The following is a 19,522-nucleotide window of genomic DNA, read 5'->3' as shown; positions in this document are numbered from 1 at the left end:
CCCCCCCCCCCCCCCCCCCCCCCCCTAACATCGGAAACATTTTTTTCTTGCATCTAGCCTGTCCAATCTTTCATCAGACAACCAATCCCACAACATCACTCACACGGACAAACCGACACACACATAACTCGTTTAAACGCAACAGGCGGGGGGGGGGGGGGGGGGGGGGGGACAGCTGGATCTCCCCACCCCCCACCACCACCCCCACTCACATTGTCAAAATAAATGATCATAGTCCGGTTGCTCATCTCGGAGGGTTCGTGATTGGTGCTCCGGATGACAGAGAACGCCACCTTAGCGCTGCCGGAGCGCACCGAGATGCCCAGAGCAGTCCCTGTAGGGTCCGAGGTGGGGTTGGAGTCACAGACCACCAGACATTTGCCCTCCAGGATGATGGGCTCCGTCTCATTCTGGCCGCACACGAGTCCCGCAAAGCCCAGCACCGCCAGCGCCCACTCTAACATGACTGCCTGTCCGCCTGTCTTCCTGCAAGCAGTTTGTTCCTTTAATCCTTTAATGGGCTCAATCCAGCTTTCAATCTTCTCGCGGGAGAGTTTTTTTTCTTTCTTTGCAAATATATATATATTGGTTCCTTCTCCTCTCTCGTCTTCTATTTCTGAGGCTTTTTTTTCTTTTTTCTTTAATGCTTTATATATTTTTTTTTCGGAGAGCTTGCTTTCTGCGCGCCTCTCTCTCGCTCTCTCCCTCTCGCCTTCTGAGTTTGCAGCAAGTATTAGACCACCCCTGGAGTGCGAGAAGGGGCCGTGGCGCGGAGAGGCACAGATGTAGGCATAGCGATCCGTGCCGCCGCCGCCGCTCAATAACTGCTGGCCCGAGACTGAGAGACAGAGAACTCGCACCGCCCCGCTCACTGGCTCCGACACCTCCCCACGCCGCTTAAATCACCGCCCACTTACCAATCGCCACCGTATCGCCCTGCCCGCCCGCTCACACACTCACACTCACTCACACACACACTCACACATTCACTCACTCACACACTCACACATTCACTCATGCACTCACTCACTCACACACACACTCACTCACACACACTCACTCACACACACTCACTTACATATTCACTCACTCACAGAGTCACACTCACACACACTCACTCACTCACACTCACGCACACTCACACACTCACACACACACTCACTCACTCACTCACTCACACACACACACACACACACACACACACATACAATCACTCACACTCACACACTTACTCACTCACACTCACACACACACAATCACTCACGCTCACACACTCACTTACACACTCACTTACATATTCACTCACTCACAGAGTCACACTCACACACACTCACTCACACACTCACACACTCACACACTCACACGCTCACTCACTCACTCACTCACTCACACACTCACACACTCACACACTCACACACTCACTCACACACTCACTCACTCACTCACTCACACACTCACTCACACACTCACTCACACACACTCACTCACACGCTCACTCACTCACACGCTCACTCACTCACACGCTCACTCACTCACACGCTCACTCACTCACTCACTCACATGCTCACACACTCACACACTCACACACTCACACACTCACTCACTCACTCACTCACTCTCTCACTCACACACTCACTCACACGCTCACTCACTCACACGCTCACTCACTCACTCACTCACATGCTCACACACTCACTCACTCACACGCTCACACACTCACTCACTCGCACACTCACTCACTCACTCACTCACTCACACGCTCACTCACTCACGCACTCGCTCACACTCACACACACTCACTCACACACTTACTAACACACACTCACTCACGCACTCGCTCACACACTCACACACTTGCACACACACTCGCTCACTCATTTACACACTCAATCACACACACGCACACACACACTCACTCGCTCACCCACTCACTCACACTCACACTCACACTTACTCGCCCACTCATTCGCTCAACCACACTCACACGCTTACTGACACTCACACACTCACTCACACGCTCACTCACATACACACCCACTCACACACTCGCTCACACTCACACAATCGTGCACACTCACTCACACACTCACTCACACCCTCACTCACACACGCACACACTCACTCACACACACACACTCACTCACACACACTCACACACTCTCGCTCACACTCGCTCACACTCACACTCACTCACACACTCACACTCACTCACAAACTCACTCACACTCACATACTCACTCACTCACACTCACACACACTCACTCACCCACACACTCACGTGCACACACACACTCATACACACACACTCACTCACGCACTCATTCGCACACTCACTCACACACTCACTCACACACTCACACACTCACTCACACACTCACTTACTCACTCACACTCACACACACACACTCACTCACACACTCACACACTCGCTCACTCACGCTGAAGGGTCTCGACCCGAAACGTCGCCTATTTCCTTCGCTCCATAGATGCTGCCTCACCCGCTGAGTTTCTCCAGCATTTTTTGTCTACCTATTAAGTAAATTAACTGTGCAGGATCAACATATAAAATACTCACTTCTGTAAATGTTGCGATATATATATGGAGATTATTACAATGTTATTATGTATATTTTCCATGGTCTGATATGTAGTAATTAATTTAAGCGTTAACCTCCCTTTTAGTTTAGTTTAGTTTAGTTTAGAGATGCAGCTAGGAAGCAGGCCCTTCGGCTCATCGAGTCCGTGCTGACCAGCGATAACCCCTTCACACTAGTTCCATGTTATCCCACTTTCTCATCCACTCCTTACCCACATCACAATAATTCTGCACACATCACGAAGGAAAGAACAAACCAGCTCAAGCATCTATTTGCCACAAAGGTGATAAATGAGAACATTTCAAACTCCAATCCATTTTGACGCACACCTTTTCATTCCATCTCTGGCTTAATTCCAACCAGCTGCCTATCAACCCGCCCACCACCCCCTTCATCTATTCCATTTCACACTTTGTCCTCCACCTCCTTTCTCCCAGCTTTCTTTCCCTCCTCCCCTACAATCAGTCTGAAGATGGGTCCCGACCTGAAACATCACTAATGGCCCTGTCCCACTGTACGAGTTCATTCAAGAGTTCTCCCGAGTTTGCCCTGATTCGATCCCTGTACATTAACACTGTCCTACCCATAGTCGGGACAATTTTACACTTATACCAAGCAAGCAAGAATTTCATTGTCATATACAGGGACACATGACAATAAACTCACTTGAACTTGAACTTGAACTTGAATTGTCCTACAAACCTGTACGTCTTCGGAGTGTGGGCGAAAACCGAAGATCCCACGCAGGTCACGGGGAGAACGTGCAAACTCCGTACAGACAGCACCCGTAGTCAGGATCGAACCCGGGTCTCTGGCACTGTGAGGCAGCAACTCTACCGCTGCGCCATCGTGCCGCCCCACAATGCTGCCTCACCTCAACTGAAACCTTGACACCTCTACTGAAGACACCACCTCTACTGGGCTTGTATTCTCTGGAATTTAGAAGGATGAGAGGGTATCTTATAGAAACATACACAATTTTTAAGGGATTGGACAGGCTAGATGCAGGAAAAATGTTCCCGATGTTGGTGGAGTCCAGAACCAGGGGGGTCACAGTTTAAGAATAAGGGCAAGGCCATTTAGAACTGAGATGAGGAAAAACTTTTTCACCCAGAGAGTTGTGAATCTGTGGAATTCTCTGCCATAGAAGGCAGTGGAGGCCAATTCACTGGATGTTTTCAAACGAGAGTTAGATAGAGCTGTTAGGGCTAACAGAATCAAGAGATATGGGGAAAAAGCAGGAACGGGGTACTGATTCTGGATGATCAGCCATGATCATATTGAATGGCGGTGCTGGCTCGAAGGGCCGAATGGTCTAATCCTGCACCTAATGTCTTTCTGTGTTTCATTGAATTCATAGAAATTAGGTGCAGGAGTAGGCCATTCGGCCCTTCGAGCCTGCACCGCCATTCAATATGATCATGGCTGATCATCCAACTCAGTATCCTGTACCTGCCTTCTCTCCATACCCCCTGATCCCTTTAGCCACAAGGGCCACATCTAACTCCCTCTTAAATATAGCCAATGAACTGGCCCCAACTACCTTCTGTGGCAGAGAGTTCCAGAGATTCACCACTCTATGTGAAAAATGCTTTTCTCATCTCGGTCCCAAAGGATTTCCCCTTTATCCTTAAACTGTGACCCCTTGTCCTGGACTTCCCCAACATCGGGAACAATCTTCCTGCATCTAGCCTGTCCAACCCCTTAAGAATTTTGTAAGTTTCTATAAGATCCCCCCTCAATCTCCTAAATTCTAGCGAGTACAAGCCGAGTCTATCCAGTCTTTCTTCATATGAAAGTCCTGACATCCCAGGAATCAGTCTGGTGAACCTTCTCTGTACTCCCTCTATGGCAAGAATGTCTTTCCTCAGATTAGGAAACCAAAACTGTACGCAATACTCCAGGTGTGGTCTCACCAAGACCCTGTACAACTGCAGTAGAACCTCCTTGCTCCTATACTCAAATCCTTTTGCTATGAAACTTGGTGTCCGTTTTTTTTTGCAAACTAGCACCTGCAATTCTTTCTTTCTATATTTAATACTTATTTTGAACCTGTGTTTTCAGACTCTTGTTACATTTTGCTGCTATTTCTGCCTTCGAAGCAGAATTCCTATTATTCCTATAACTGTCGCATGTTTTGCAACCGATCTCCAGCAATGGATTACAGCTTGCAATTCCTTTGTTTTATTTTGGGCGCGGGGTAAAATACTCAGGAGGCAAGTTAATTTGTTTTTTGATATTTGCTGCATTTATTGAGATGCCTCTGTTTTTATAACTGCATTTAATTCCCTGACCAATTCTGTTATGATAGAAACATAGAAACATAGAAAATTCGGCCCTTCAAGCCAGCACCGCCATTCATTGTGATTGTCCCCTATCAATAACCCGTGCCTGCCTTCTCCCCATATCCCTTGACTCCACCAGCCCCTAGAGCTCTATCTAACTCTCTCTTAAATCCATCCAGTGACTTGGCCTCCACTGCCCTCTGTGGCAGGGAATTCCACAAATTCACAACTCTCTGGGTGAAAAAGTTTCTTCTCACCTCAGTCTTAAATGGCCTCCCCTTTATTCTAAGATATAAAGCATCTATGGAGCGAAGGAATAGGTGACGGTTCGGGTCGAGACCCGGAAGGGTCTCGACCCGAAACGTCGCCTATTCCTTCGAGGAGAAGGGTCTCGACCCGAAGCGTCGCCTATTCTACTACCTCTGTGGCAGGGAATTCCACAAATCCACTGCCCTCTGTGGCAGGGAATTCCATACATTCACAACTCTCTGGGTGAAAAAGTTTTTTCTCACCTCAGTCTTAAATGACCTCCCCTTTATTCTAAGACTGTGGCCCCTGGTTCTGGACTCGCCCAACATATAACCATTTAACCAATATAACAATTACAGCACGGAAACAGGCCATCTCGGCCCTACAAGTCTGTTCCCGAAAAACTTATTTTCCCCTAGTCCCATCTACCTGCACTCAGGTAGGATTGGGAACATTTTTCCTACATCTAGCTTGTCCAGTCCTTTTATAATTTTATATGTTTCTATAAGACCCCCCCCCCCCTCATCCTTCTAAACACCAGTGAATACAAGCCTAGTCTTTTCAATCTTTCCTCATATGACAGTCCCGCCATCCCAGGGATCAATCTCGTGAACCTACGCTGCACTGCCTCAATCACAAGGATTGTTCCACACTTTCGCCTAACCTTTAGCCCCCTCAAGATAATGATGTCGGGTTTTATTTTTTGTCCATACCATGTGTCTGAATTTCAGTTAAATTCTTACCAAAATATTTCAATCACCATTTACTAGCTGGGGACTTAATGCCATCATAATACAGTTTACTTGAGCGGACTCGATATTCATTGGTCTCTGGGGGCCACGATATATTGATCAATAGCTCGAGTAGTTTAGAATATTGTTTCATCTATGATTCCATGTAACCAGTTAAACCGAACATAATTAGCAATCAGATACATAGAGGACATCTGCTGGCTGTGAGGAGAATATAGATTTAAATGCACAAATGAAGAATGTTTTCCTCGTGAATGAAATAATACAAACAAAAATCGATTAAGAAACTATAGACACTTTACCAAAAGCGGGCACTTTGGTTAGTTGGATCAATAAGCAGTGCCTTCTTTGCACGAAGCCTCTTATTTTTGAGATTCCTATATTTCCACAATAGAAATCACTCGATAGAAATTGGCCCCTCAATTCAAAATCTGGAGCAACTCAACAAGTCCAGGCAGCAGAAACTCTGCTGCAGAAAGAACTGCAGATGCTGGAAGAATCGAAGGTAGACAAATATGCTGGAGAAACTCAGCGGGTGAGGCAGCATCTATGGAGTGAAGGAATAGGTGACGTTTCGGGTCATTCAGTAACATAAAGGTAGACAAAAGTGCTGGAGAAACTCAGCCGGTGAGGCAGCATCTATGGAGCGAAGGAATAGGTGACGTTTCGGATCGAGACCCTTCCGGGTCTCGAACCGAAACGTCGCCTATTCCTTCGAGAAGAAGGGTCTCAGCCCGAAACATGGCTGATTCGATGTGATCAAGGCTGAATCAAAACCATGTTCAAGAAGTCTGAAGAAGGGTCTCGACCCGAAACGTCACCTATTCCCTCGCTCCATAGATGCTGCCTCACCCACTGAGTTTCTCCAGCACTTTTGTCTACCTTTGTGTTACTGAATGACCCGAAACGTCACCTATTCCTTCACCCCATAGATACTGCCTCACCCGCTGAGTTTCTCCAGCATTTCTGTCTACCTTCGATTTTTCCAGCATCTGCAGTTCTTTCTCAAAGTCCAGTCCAGGCAGCATTTCTGGAGGAAAGGAATAGATGACGTTCCATGTCGAGACCCTTCCTTAGACCCAATTTGAAGAAAGGCCTTGACTCGAAACGTCATCTATTCGTTTTCTCCAGAGATGCTGCCTGGCCCACCGAGTTGCTTTGTGTCTATCTTTGGTGTAAACCAGCATCTGCAGTTCCTTCCGACGTATCTTTTTTTTTTTTTTAACGCGAGCACAAGTCCTAACCCCACCCTGCCTCCGCAATCCTTTCCTTCCCTCTTGCTCATTTCTAAATGTTGACATGAACTGTGTGGGAGTGTTCAGTTTAGTTATTGTCACGTGTACCGAGGTACAGTGAAAAGCTTTTGTTGCATGCTATCCAGTCAGCAGAAAGACAATACATGATCACATTCGAGCCATTTACAGTGTATAGATACATGGTATGGCAATGATGTTTAGTGCAAGGTAAAGCCAGCAACGTCCGATCAAAGATAGTCCGTGGGTCAACAAAGAGGTAGATAGTAGCTCAGCACTGCTCTCTGGTTGTGGTAGGATAGAAACATAGAAACATAGAAAATAGGTGCAGGAGGAGGCCATTCGGCCCTTCGAGCCTGCACCGCCATTCATTGCGATCATGGCTGATCATCCCCAATCAATAACCCGTGCCTATCCCTTGACTCCACTAGCCCCAATCTCGTGAACCTATGCTGCACTGCCTCAATCACAAGGATGTCCTTCCTCAAATTAGGAGACCAAAACTGTACACAATACTCCAGATGTGGTCTCACCAGAGCCCTATACAACTGCAGAAGAACCTCTCTACTCCTATACTGAAATTGATTTCATAGGATGGTTCAGTTGCCTGATAACAGCCGGGAAGAAACTGTCCCTGAATCTGGAGGTGTGCGTTTTCACACTTCTGTACCTTTTGCCTGACGTGAGAGGGGAGAAGAGGGAGTGGCCGGGGGTGCGACTGGTCCTTGATGATGCTGCTGGCCTTGCCGAGGCAGCGTGAGGTGTAGACGGAGTGTGATGAGACCGGCTCTTATTCAGAGGACGAGCTGGATGATGTGTTAATGATTGGTTATTGATCATTTAGTGTCACTTCTCAGAAACAATCTCTGGACATCTATTCTAGTCCCTAACTCCATTTCACAGCTTCACTGCAATAACTCACAGTCTAAAATATTTATCATGCTCTCTGTCCTGAAGCTCTGATGTACAATCTCGTGCACAAGTGAACATATTGTGGATCCCACATTTACTGCAGCTAATGTATTTCTCGCTACCCACTACCACCCTTTCACAATTTAAAATACCTCTATCAAATACCTCTACGCTACAGGTCTCTCCATTCAGGAACAGCTTCTTCCCTGCGACTGTTACACTACTTAACTCTGTACCTCGGTGATTGCCTGTCACCCACCCCCAACAGACACTCCCTCCCCCAGAAAAATTACACTACTGCTACTGTTTGTACATATATATATATTACTGCTCATTATTCTATGTTCCATCTTCTGGGTGAGATGCTAACTGCATTTCGTTGTCTCTGTACTGTACACTGCACAATGACAATAAAGATTGAATCTGAATCTGAATCTGAATCTGAAATTACTCCTATAAACTCCCCGACCAGTTATCTTACAGCTCTCTGCTGTATTTTGCTTAAAGAATCTTTCTGGAATGTAAACCTATATTACACTGAAGAAGTCTGAAGAAGGGTCTCAACCTTGCCATAGAACCTTGTACAGAGAAGGTTCACCAGACTGATTCCTGGGATGTCAGGACTTTCATATGAAGAAAGACTGGATAGACTCGGCTTGTACTCACTAGATTTTAGAAGATTGAGGGGGGATCTTATAGAAACTTACAAGATTCTTAAGGGGTTGGACAGGCTAGATGCAGGAAGATTGTTTCCGATGTTGGGGAAGTCCAGAACAAGGGGTCACAGTTTAAGGATAAGGGGGAAATCTTTTAGGACCGAGATGACGAAAATATTTTTCACACAGAGAGTGGTGAATCTGTGGAATTCTCTGCCACAGAAGGTAGTTGAGGCCAGTTCGTTGGCTATATTTAAGAGGGAGTTAGATGTGGCCCTTGTGGCTAAAGGGATCAGGGGGTATGGAGAGAAGGCAGGTACAGGATACTGAGTTGGATGATCAGTCATGATCATATTGAATGGCGGTGCAGGCTCGAAGGGCCGAAGGGCCTACTCCTGCACCTATTTTCTATGTTTCTATGAAACGTCACCCATTCATTCCTTCTCTCCAGAGAAGCTGCCTGTCCCGCTGAGTTACTCCAGCGTTCTGTGTCTATTTACATTCAATAATGTTTTAATAATCCTTAGTTCTTCACGATTAATCCGTGCATTTTGACTTCAATATTTTGTGTATCTTGCTCAAAAATACAGTACTCTCCTAATTCTCCAAAGATGTGCAGGTTTGTAAGCTCATGGGTCTAGCAGCAGAAATAGGCCATTCGGCCCATCGAGTCTACTCCACCGTTCAATCATGGCTGATCTATCTCTCCCTCTCAAACCTATTCTCCCTCTTCTGTAGGTTCATTGTCCCTCTGTTAATTCACCCAGTGTCGAGATTGGATGGGGAAAGTGGGATAGCATGGAACTAGTGTGAACGGGTGATCGATGGTCGGCGTGGACTCGATGGGCCGAAGGGTCTGTTTCCATGCAGAATCTATCAATTCAACTACACCAGCACCTAGCTAGAATGTTAAGAAACAACTTCCTAATGTGCAAACTGACTAGGGCAGAAGCTGCATATGACGTTAGCTCCTTTGACACCAATAATTCATTTTAACAGGGAATCTATTTACAACATTGCAATCTCAGCTCAGACGCGTTAATGTTGAGGGGAATAATACTGTATGTTGTGCAGTTCAGTTCTAATTAACAATCTGGTTCAGGCAAATGAAAGTTACATTTGCTTTCTTTCGCTCAGTTCCAAATATAATGCAGAGGCACGGCGGGTAGGGCCACCACCTCACAGCGACACAGACCCGGCTTTGAGCTTGACCTCGGGTGCTGCCTGTGTGGAGTTTGCATGTTCTCCCTGTGACCACCTGGGTTTTCTCTGTTCCTCCCACATTCCAATGATTTGCAGGTTAATTTGCCTGAGGATGTTGCCCCCGAATGTGTGTAGAGTGTGGACACGAAGGTGGGATAACATGGGACTAGTGTGAATGGATAGTCAGCGTGAACCCGATGGGCTGAAGGGCCCGTTTACCTGCTGTATCTTTCAATTAAATACTTCCTACTAGGCAGCCAGACCAAGGTCCACAATTGGACTGATCTATGAAAGCCACTGTCGGGAAACCGGAGCACCCGGAGGAAACCCACGCGGTCACGGGGAGAACGTGCAAACTCCGTACAGACAGCACCCACAGTCAGGATCGAACCCGGGCAACTTCGCCATGCCGCCTGGACACAGACTACCCTCTGAGTGAAATCGTTACCCCGGAGGTCCATGGTAAATCACTGCTCCCTCACATTAAGGCCGTGCCCTCTAGTTTTAGAATCCTCTCGCTGAGGGAAGAGCCTGTGGGCATGTACCAGCACTGACTGCAACTCCTCAGCAGGCGGAGTGCCACAAGGTGTACCACCAGGGGGCGCCGCACGATTGGCTGCCCCGCCAACAGTCTGTCTGATCTTTCATCCTTTTTTGTTATTTTTAGTGAGCTTGTGTCAAGGGGCGGGGGGAACATTTTTTCAATCCCTTACCTTGCCGGTGATGCGATTGTTTTCCGGGTCGTATCTCCGGTCGCTCTGCGGCCTAACATCATGGAGCGGGAGGCCTCGCTCGGGACTGACTTTGAGCCCTCCCCCCCCGTGGGGCCGTGGACTTACCACCGGAGCCTGCGATCCCTTGCCTGGGGTCCACGCTCCAACCGCGGCCTGCGGACTTTAACATCGAGGAGCTCGCAGTCTCGGGTAGAGACCGTAGATGTCGGGAAGCTTCAACGCCGCTGAAGGTTTGACCAGCCCCGACCCGGGGTCCGATCGCCCGGCATGGGGAGGTGAGATCCCCCCCCCCCGATGCAGGAGCTTGATCACCCCGACGCGAAGGGCCTGAACGCCTCCGGCTACGGGAGTCACATCGTCCCGTCAACGGAAGGCACGAGGCCCTCGACCGCGGGAGACCAAAGAAGGGAAGAGATTGAACTTTTTTTTGCGCCTTCCATCACAGTGAGGAATGTGGAGGAGTCACTGTGGTGGATGTTTATGTTAAAATGTATTTTGTGTCTTCTGTTGCTTTGTATTCCGTTGCTTCTTACCAGAGGCCACAGTTTAAGAATAAGGAGTAAGCCATTTAGAACGGAGACGAGGAAACACTTTTTCTCACAGAGAGTGGTGAGTCTGTGGAATTCCCTGCCTAAGAGGGCGGTGGAGGCCAGTTCTCTGGATGCTTTCAAGAGAGAGCTAGATAGGGCTCTTAAAGATAGCAGAGTCGGGGGATATGGGGAGAAGGCAGGAACGGGGTACTGATTGGGGATGATCAGCCGTGATCACATTGAATGGCGGTACTGGCTCGAAGGGCCGAATGGCCTACTCCTGCACCTATTGTCTATTGTCTATTTGTACGACTGACTTGGTAAATGAAATTCCTCGTATGTTGCAAATGAAGTATCATTGTACTGTGTTGTACTGTGTTGCGGGATGAGCGGAGGAAGATTCTGCTGTGCGTTCACAGTGACACACGCTGTGATGATCACAGATAGAACCATCTCCCTCCCACCAGTAGCTATGCGTCACACACACCACTCCCTTCTGCTCACCTTGCCGACAGAGGCTGCGTCATTTCAAACATTCTGGGATTATTTTTTTTTAAATGGTCCCCTTTATTTTTATTTTGTAGGGTTTTGTATGACCATAGCACTTCTGTGAATTAAGGCACACAGCAGGAGCAGGCAAACAGGTAGAATATCCGAGTCGGCGGATAGTTTCACGGCAGAGATATAGGTAGATTCTTGATTGGTACAGGTGTTGCAGGGGTTATGGGGAGTGGGCAGGGGAATCGGGTTGAGAGTGAGAGATAGATCAGCCCATGATTGAATGGCGGAGTAGACTCGATGGGCCGAATGGTCTAAATCTACTCCTTTCACTAATAATAATAATAATAATGGATGGGATTTATATAGCGCCTTTCTAATACTCAAGGCGCTTTACATCGCATTATTCATTCACTCCTCAGTCACACTCGGTGGTGGTAAGCTACTTCTGTAGCCACAGCTGCCCTGGGGCAGACTGACGGAAGCGTGGCTGCCAATCTGCGCCTACGGCCCCTCCGACCACAACCAATCACTCACACACATTCACACACATTCACACACAGGCAAAGGTGGGTGAAGTGTCTTGCCCAAGGACACAACGACAGTATGCACTCCAAGCGGGATTCGAACCGGCTACCTTCTGGTTGCCAGCCGAACACTTAGCCCATTGTGCCATCTGTCGTCCCACTTATGACCTTATGACCTAAACATGTGATGAAGGGTCTCGACCCGAAACTTCACCTATTCCTTTTCTCCACAGATGCTGCCTGACCCGCTGAGTTACTAGTTACTCCAGCACTCTGTGAAATGTCACCTATCCATTTTCTCCACAGATGCTGCCTGATCCGCTGAGTTACTCCAGCATTTTGTATCTATGTCACATGTAAACAACAGTTTGCTTAAAACACAGAGTGCTGGAGTAACTCAGCGGGTCAGGCAGCATCTGTGGAGAACATGGATAGGTGGCGTTTCACAGAGTGCTGGAGTAACTCAGCGGGTCAGGCAGCATCTGTGGAGAACATGGATAGGTGACGTTTCACAGAGTGCTGGAGTAACTCAGCGGGTCAGGCAGCATCTGTGGAGAACATGGATAGGTGACGTTTCACAGAGTGCTGGAGTAACTCAGCGGGTCAGGCAGCATCTCTGGAGAACATGGATAGGTGACTTTTTGGGTCAAGACCCTTCTTCAGACCCTGCAGATGGGTCTAAACGGATTTTCTCCATGGATGCTCCCTGGCCGGTTGAATTACTCCAGCATTTTGTGTCTTTACTTGGCAAACCAGCAGCTGCAGTTCCCTGTTTCTACTACTATTTTAAAACACAAAGTGCTGGAGTAACTCAGCAAGTCAGGCAGCATCTGTGGAGGACATGGACAGGCAAAGTTTCGGGTCAGGACCCTTCTTCAGACGACCTGACCCGCTGAATTACTCCAGCACTTTGCGATTTGCTCAAGGCTCCAGCGTCTGCGGTTCCTTGTGTCCCTAAACAAAAGCTGTTTGTAGATTATGACAGGATGAAGGAGAAATTATCAATACAGATATATAATTGCTGTTCTGAAGTCAGTGGGGAATAGATTCTCATTAAAACTAGCTGCTAATCTTTGAAGAACAACAGCGACTGTGACAGCACTAATTGAAAGCACAATTACAATGGGAGACCAAAAAGATTTGGTTGAAGAATTTGCAAACAGCGGAAGGCATAACTGGGACAGACTTGAAGATTCATCATACACGTATTATAAATGAGACAACAGTCGCACTTATTTACATTTGTGGTTCAAAAAAACTCAACAAAGCACGGGAGGCGTGAGGAACTGCAGATGCTGGAATCTTGAGCAAAACACAAAGTGCCGGAGGAACTCAGCGGATCAGCATATGACAGTCCCACCATCCCTGGGAATTAACCTTGTAAACCTACGCTGCACTCCCTCAATAGCAAGAATGTCCACCCTCAAATTAGGGGATCAAAACTGCACACACTACTCCAGGTGTTGTCTCACTAGGGCCCTGTACAACTGCAGAAGGAGCAACAGATGGTTCGCGGTTCGCTGTTAGGCCTCAAATTTTCTAAATAGATGCTGCCTGACTCGAGGAGTTACTCCAGGAATTTTTGTCTATCCTTGGTCGAAACCAGCATCCAGAGTTCCAACTTATTACAAGTAAGGGTGGTTTGATTAGCGGATGGGGTGGAGTAAATGGTAAAGGCTCGAGATGAAAAGGAGACAAAGGGGGGTCAGATACGGCGAGTATAGAAGTGAGATATAAAACCAAGGGGAGAGATATGATTTGAAGTGGACCCAGATATTTGTGTTCTACGCAAGATTCCAGCATCTGCCGTTCTTTGTACCTACACGCTCTCATCTCGCTGCTACCGGTGGGACGAAGGTACAGAAGGCTGAGAACCGTGATCTCCAGATTCAAGGACAGCTTCTCACCATCAAACTGGGCAGCACAGTGGCGCAGCGGTAGAGTTGCTGCCGGGTGCGATCCTGACCATGGGTGCTGTCTGTATGGAGTTTGCATGTTCTCCCTGTGACCAAGCGGTTTTCTCCGGGTGCTCCGGCTTCCTCTCACACTCCAAAGAGTTTGTAGATTAATTGGCTTCGGTATAGATGTAAATTGTTCCTAGAATGTAGGATAGTGCTTGTGTACGGGGTGATCACCGGTCAGCACGGTCTCGGTGGGCCGAAGGGCCTGTCTCCGTGTGGCATCTCTGAAGACTAAAGTAAACTGTAAGGCTCCTGAACCATCCTCCACAGTGCGCACAACTCATCCACATCAACAACCAACTACTGTGGACTTTTTATAGATGACAAATGTACTTCAGATTGCATTAGTATAATTGCTATATTGTTATGTTATTGTTTGGGCCCAAGGGGCGGAGTGGAGAGATCGGGCACGGCCACGGCCTGCAGCAGCGAGGGGCGGTGGAGGACATGGACAACATCGCCTGGCTAGACCGACCCTGAAACTCCGACCCAGCACCGCCACCAGGCCAAGTTATGGCCATGTTATGGCTAAGTTATGGCCAAGTTATGACCAAGTTATGGCCAAGTTATGGCCCAGTTATGGCCAAGTTATGGCCAAGTTATGGCCAAGTTATGGCCAAGTTAGGACCAAGTTAGGACCAAGTTAGGACCAAGTTAGGACCAAGTTAGGACCAAGTTAGGACCAAGTTATGGCCAAGTTAGGACCAAGTTAGGACCAAGTTAGGACCAAGTTAGGACCAAGTTATGGCCAAGTTAGAACCAAGTTAGGACCAAGTTATGACCAAGTTATGACCAAGTTATGGCCAAGTTATGGCCAAGTTAGGACCAAGTTAGGACCAAGTTAGGGCCAAGTTAGGGCCAAGTTAGGACCAAGTTAGGACCAAGTTATGGCCAAGTTAGGACCAAGTTAGGACCAAGTTAGGACCAAGTTAGGACCAAGTTATGGCCAAGTTAGAACCAAGTTAGGACCAAGTTAGGACCAAGTTAGGACCAAGTTAGGACCAAGTTAGGACCAAGTTAGGACCAAGTTAGGACCAAGTTATGGCCAAGTAATGGCCAAGTTACGACCAAGTTATGGCCAAGTAATGGCCAAGTTACGACCAAGTTATGGCCAAGTTAGGACCAAGTTAAGCACTACATTTTAAACAAAAGTCTGAAGAAGGGTCTCGACACGAAACGTCACCCACTCCTTCTCTCCAGAGACGCTGCCTGTCCCGGCTGAGTTACTCCAGCATTTGGTGTCTATCTTCGGTTTAAAGCAGCATCTGCAGATCCTTCCTGCACATTTGTAACAACATTGGTCTTGAATCGTACAAAATGGCACCTGTAAAAACCTGACTATACATCGGCACAATTATACTTAGTACCAGAATGAGGGAGGGAATTCTAGATCGCCATGGTGACTCTAACTCAGTGTAATCCAGTATTCCCTCACTCTTATCCGAAGTATAATTGTGCCGATGTATAGTTAGGTTTTTACAGTGTTTCATGCAAAAATGGAATCTCACTGTACCTAGGTACATTTGGACAGGTGCTTGGATAGGACAGGTTTGGAGGGATATGGACCAAACGCAGGCAGGTGGGACTAGTGTAACCATATAACATATAACAATTACAGCACGGAAACAGGCCATCTCGGCCCTTCTAGTCCGTGCCGAACACTTACTCTCACCTAGTCCCATCTACCTGCACTCAGACCATAACCCTCCATTCCTTTCCTGTCCATATACCTATCCAATTTATTTTTAAATGATAAAATCGAACCTGCCTCCTCCACTTCCACAGGAAGCTCATTCCACACAGCTACCACTCTCTGGGTAAAGAAGTTCCCCCTCATGTCACCCCTAAACTTCTGTCCCTTGGCCATGTGTAGATGGGACATGTTGGTCAGTGTGGGCTAAGATGGGCTGAAGGGTCTGTGTTTCCATGCTCTATGACTCTCTGTGACAATGAAGTACCATTGACTGACCTATAGTGTATTTATTTGTCACTTTGTTGAGGTAATGTGCCTTTAAAACTCCAGCAAGCAAGAATGTCATTGTTCCATACCTGGCACATTTCACAATCAAACGGCCTTGATCATTGATCTTCATCATCAGTTCCATGAGGCATAATCCCTCTAATGCTTTCCTGGAAAATTAATCTTTATACTTCACGATTATTCCTAGATACTTTTTATTGCATTATAGATAAGTTTTACAAAGTTTGGGACAAATGTCAATGGAAATACCATTGCGAACTGCCAGCAGATTATTCCTGTTCTCTGGGTCAGTTAACGATAAGGTTTTCATGTCTCTTATTATTTAAATAGACAATAGACAATAGGTGCAGGAGTAGGCCATTCGGCCCTTCGAGCCAGCACTGCCATTTAATGTGATCATGGCTGATCATCCCCAATCAGTACCCCGTTCCTGCCTTCTCCCCATATCCCCTGACTCCGCTATCTTTAAGAGCCCTATCTAGCTCTCTCTTGAAAGCATCCAGAGAACCTGCCTCCACCGCCCTCTGAGGCAGAGAATTCCACAGACTCACAACTCTCTGCGAGAAAAAGTGTTTCCTCGTCTCCGTTCTAAATGGCTTACTCCTTATTCTTAAACTGTGGCCCCTGGTTCTGGACACCCCCAACATCGGGAACATGTTTCCTGCCTCTAACGTGTTCAAGCCCTTAACAATCTTATATGTTTCAATGAGATTGCCTCTCATCCTTCTAAACTCCAGAGTGTACAAGCCCAGCTGCTCCATTCTCTCAGCATATGACAGTCCCGCCATCCTGGGAATTAACCTTGTAAAACGAAGCAAAACCTGGCAGAACGTGCAAACTCCACACACACACACACACAGACAGCACCCGAGGTCAGGATTGTACCCGGGTCTCTGGCGCTGTGAGGCAGCAGCTCTACCCGCTGCGACTCTGTGCGGGCCGCCCAGATATCTAACTTGAAATACGGCAGCCCTGATTGTGAAGGGTCCTCTAATACGTATCCTCTCTGACTCAGGGGTAAGAGACCCATTGTCCGGGTGACAAGGCTGTCAATATATATATATATATATAGGATGTGTAGGAAGGAACGGCTTGTACTCGCTAGAATTTAGAAGATTGAGGGGGGATCTTATAAAAACTTACAAATTTCTTAAGGGGTTGGACAGGCTAGATGCAGGAAGATTATTCCCGATGTTGGGGAAGTCCAGAACAAGGGGTCACAGTTCAAGGATAAAGGGGAAATCTTTTAGGACTGAGATGAGAAAAAACATTTTTTACACAGAGAGTGGTGAATCTGTGGAATTCTCTGCCACAGAAGGTAGTTGAGGCCAGTTCATTGGCTATATTTAAGAGGGAGTTAGATGTGGCCCTTGTGGCTAAAGGGATCAGGGGGTATGGAGAGAAGGCAGGTACAGGATACTGAGTTGGATGATCAGCCATGATCATATTGAATGGCGGTGCAGGCTCGAAGGGCTGAACGGCCTACTCCTGCACCTATTGTCTATGTTTCTGTGTTTCTGTGAACTGCAGGTGCTGGTTTTGTGGGCTTGTTTGGTCTTATTAACCAACCTGATGAGAGTGCCGACATATTTCATCTTTATGGCCAGAATCAAAAGGTGAAGATTGTAGTCGTGCGATGGGCAGCGATGGACTTGTGGGAGAATCCATCATGAGTTGCTACTGATACCCACTGAAATTAGTTCCTCACTGAAGAACTAATAACAGGAATCAAAGAGCTCCTGTGTGCTTCAGTGTAATGCAACCCTTGCACCGCACTGCAATCAGAATGGATTTTGTCCCCCATACCTAGGGATAAATTTCGTTAAAAAAAACAAAAAAACTTCCCTATCCTCACTGAAGAATCACGACTGATTTAAAGCAGATTTTGATCTACGCTCTATTCTGAAAGCACTGCTCTGGAGAAAAAAATAAATCATATTTTGCAACCTTGATTAACCTGTTCAGTGCTGCCCCCGAGAATACTCGCGTCATTGGCAAGAGTGAAAAATTAAACTTAGCAGTCAAGTTACATTTCGCTTGGGCAGCGGTATGAATGTTGACTTCTCTAACTTCAAGTAATCCTCGCTCTCCCTCTCTCTCCATCCCTCCCCCATCCTTTCTTCTCCGACCAGTCTGACTGTCCTCCTGATTACATTTTTATCTTTGTTTAAGAAAGAACTGCAGATGCTGGAAAAAATGGAAGGGAGACAAAAATGCTGGAGGAACTCAGTGGGTGAGGCAGCATCTATGGAGCGAAGGAAATAGGTGACGTTTCGGGTCGAGACCCTTCTTCAGTTTTATCTTTGTATGCTTTGTTGTACCCTTCCCCTAGTTAACAATGATCTATTCTACATGATCCTTGAGCTTTGTCCACTTTGATGTCTCGCTTTCACACCTTACCCTTCCATATCTCTGTGTCTCCCGCTCTGAGGCTGTGACCACTGGTCCTAGACTCTACCACTAGTGGAAACATCCTCTCCACATCCACTCTCTCCAGGCCCATCCATGGTCTTGTGAGCAAATAAACGCACCAATCAAGTTTGTTTCTAATTGTCCATTGAAGTACACAGCCCTGTCCCACGGTACGAGTTCATTCCAAGAGCTCTCCCGAGTTTAAAAAAAATCTAACTCATGGTAAGCACGGAGAATGAACGTAGCGGGTACGTCGGAGCTCGGGGACGTCTCTTAGCGGTCATTACGCTAACGGCAGGTACTCGGGAAGACTCGCTAACGGCAGGTAAGCACGGGAAGACTCGTGAAGATTTTTCAACGTTGAAAAATGTCCACGAGAGCCCCGAGTACCGACGAGTGGCCATTACCGTAAATCTCCGAGTTCGAACCAGGGCAAACTCGGGAGAGCTCTTGGAATGAACTCGTACCGTGGGACAGGGCTATTAATGACATCAACAAAAATATTGACTTGATATTTCTGTTACAATTTCTCTGTCATACTTTGTACTAATATCCAGCATCAGGCAGAATATATAAATGAATGGCTTAAATGTTTGTAGGTATTTTCATATTTTCATATTCATTCTTTTTTTTAAACCAATATTATTTAAACGTTAGATCATCTCTTTCCCCATCAGGGACAAAAATGCTGGAGAAACTCAGCGGGTGAGGCAGCATCTATGGAGCGAAGGAATAGGTGACGTTTCGGGCCGAGACCCTTCCTCAGACTGATGTGGGGTGGTGGTGGAGTGGGGGGGGGGGGGCGGGAAGAACAAAGGAAGAGGCGGTGACAGTGGGCTGTGGGAGAGCTGGGAAGGGGGAGGGGAAGGAGGGAGAAAGCAGGGACTACCTGAAATTGGAGAAGTCAGTGTTCATACCGCTGGGGTGTAAACTACCCAAGCGAAATATGAGGTGCTGCTCCTCCAATTTGCG

General features: G+C 47.2%; 1 protein-coding gene and 1 long non-coding RNA gene across 2 annotated transcripts; both read right to left on the bottom strand.

The window, feature by feature from the left end:
- Positions 1-212: 212 nt before the first annotated feature.
- Positions 213-1,966, bottom strand: LOC116970383 (the record flags this gene model as incomplete). The annotated part of the gene is made up of 2 exons (XM_033017041.1): positions 1,933-1,966; positions 213-838 (listed from the first exon to the last, which is right to left on the bottom strand). Coding segments are annotated over exons 1-2 (660 nt in total), but the record flags the coding sequence as incomplete, so codon positions are not given.
- Positions 1,967-2,487: 521 nt separating this feature from the next.
- On the bottom strand, positions 2,488-9,955 carry LOC116970382. The gene is made up of 3 exons (XR_004411126.1): positions 9,894-9,955; positions 5,332-5,335; positions 2,488-2,501 (listed from the first exon to the last, which is right to left on the bottom strand). It is a non-coding gene; the product is annotated as an uncharacterized LOC116970382 (long non-coding RNA).
- Between the last annotated feature and the right edge of the window lie 9,567 nt (positions 9,956-19,522).

This window comes from Amblyraja radiata, unplaced genomic scaffold (genome assembly GCF_010909765.2).
Source record: "Amblyraja radiata isolate CabotCenter1 unplaced genomic scaffold, sAmbRad1.1.pri scaffold_814_ctg1, whole genome shotgun sequence".
NCBI lineage: Eukaryota > Metazoa > Chordata > Chondrichthyes > Rajiformes > Rajidae > Amblyraja > Amblyraja radiata.
Note: the sequence above shows the minus strand (reverse complement) of the source record. Positions and strands in the feature narration are given on the sequence as shown.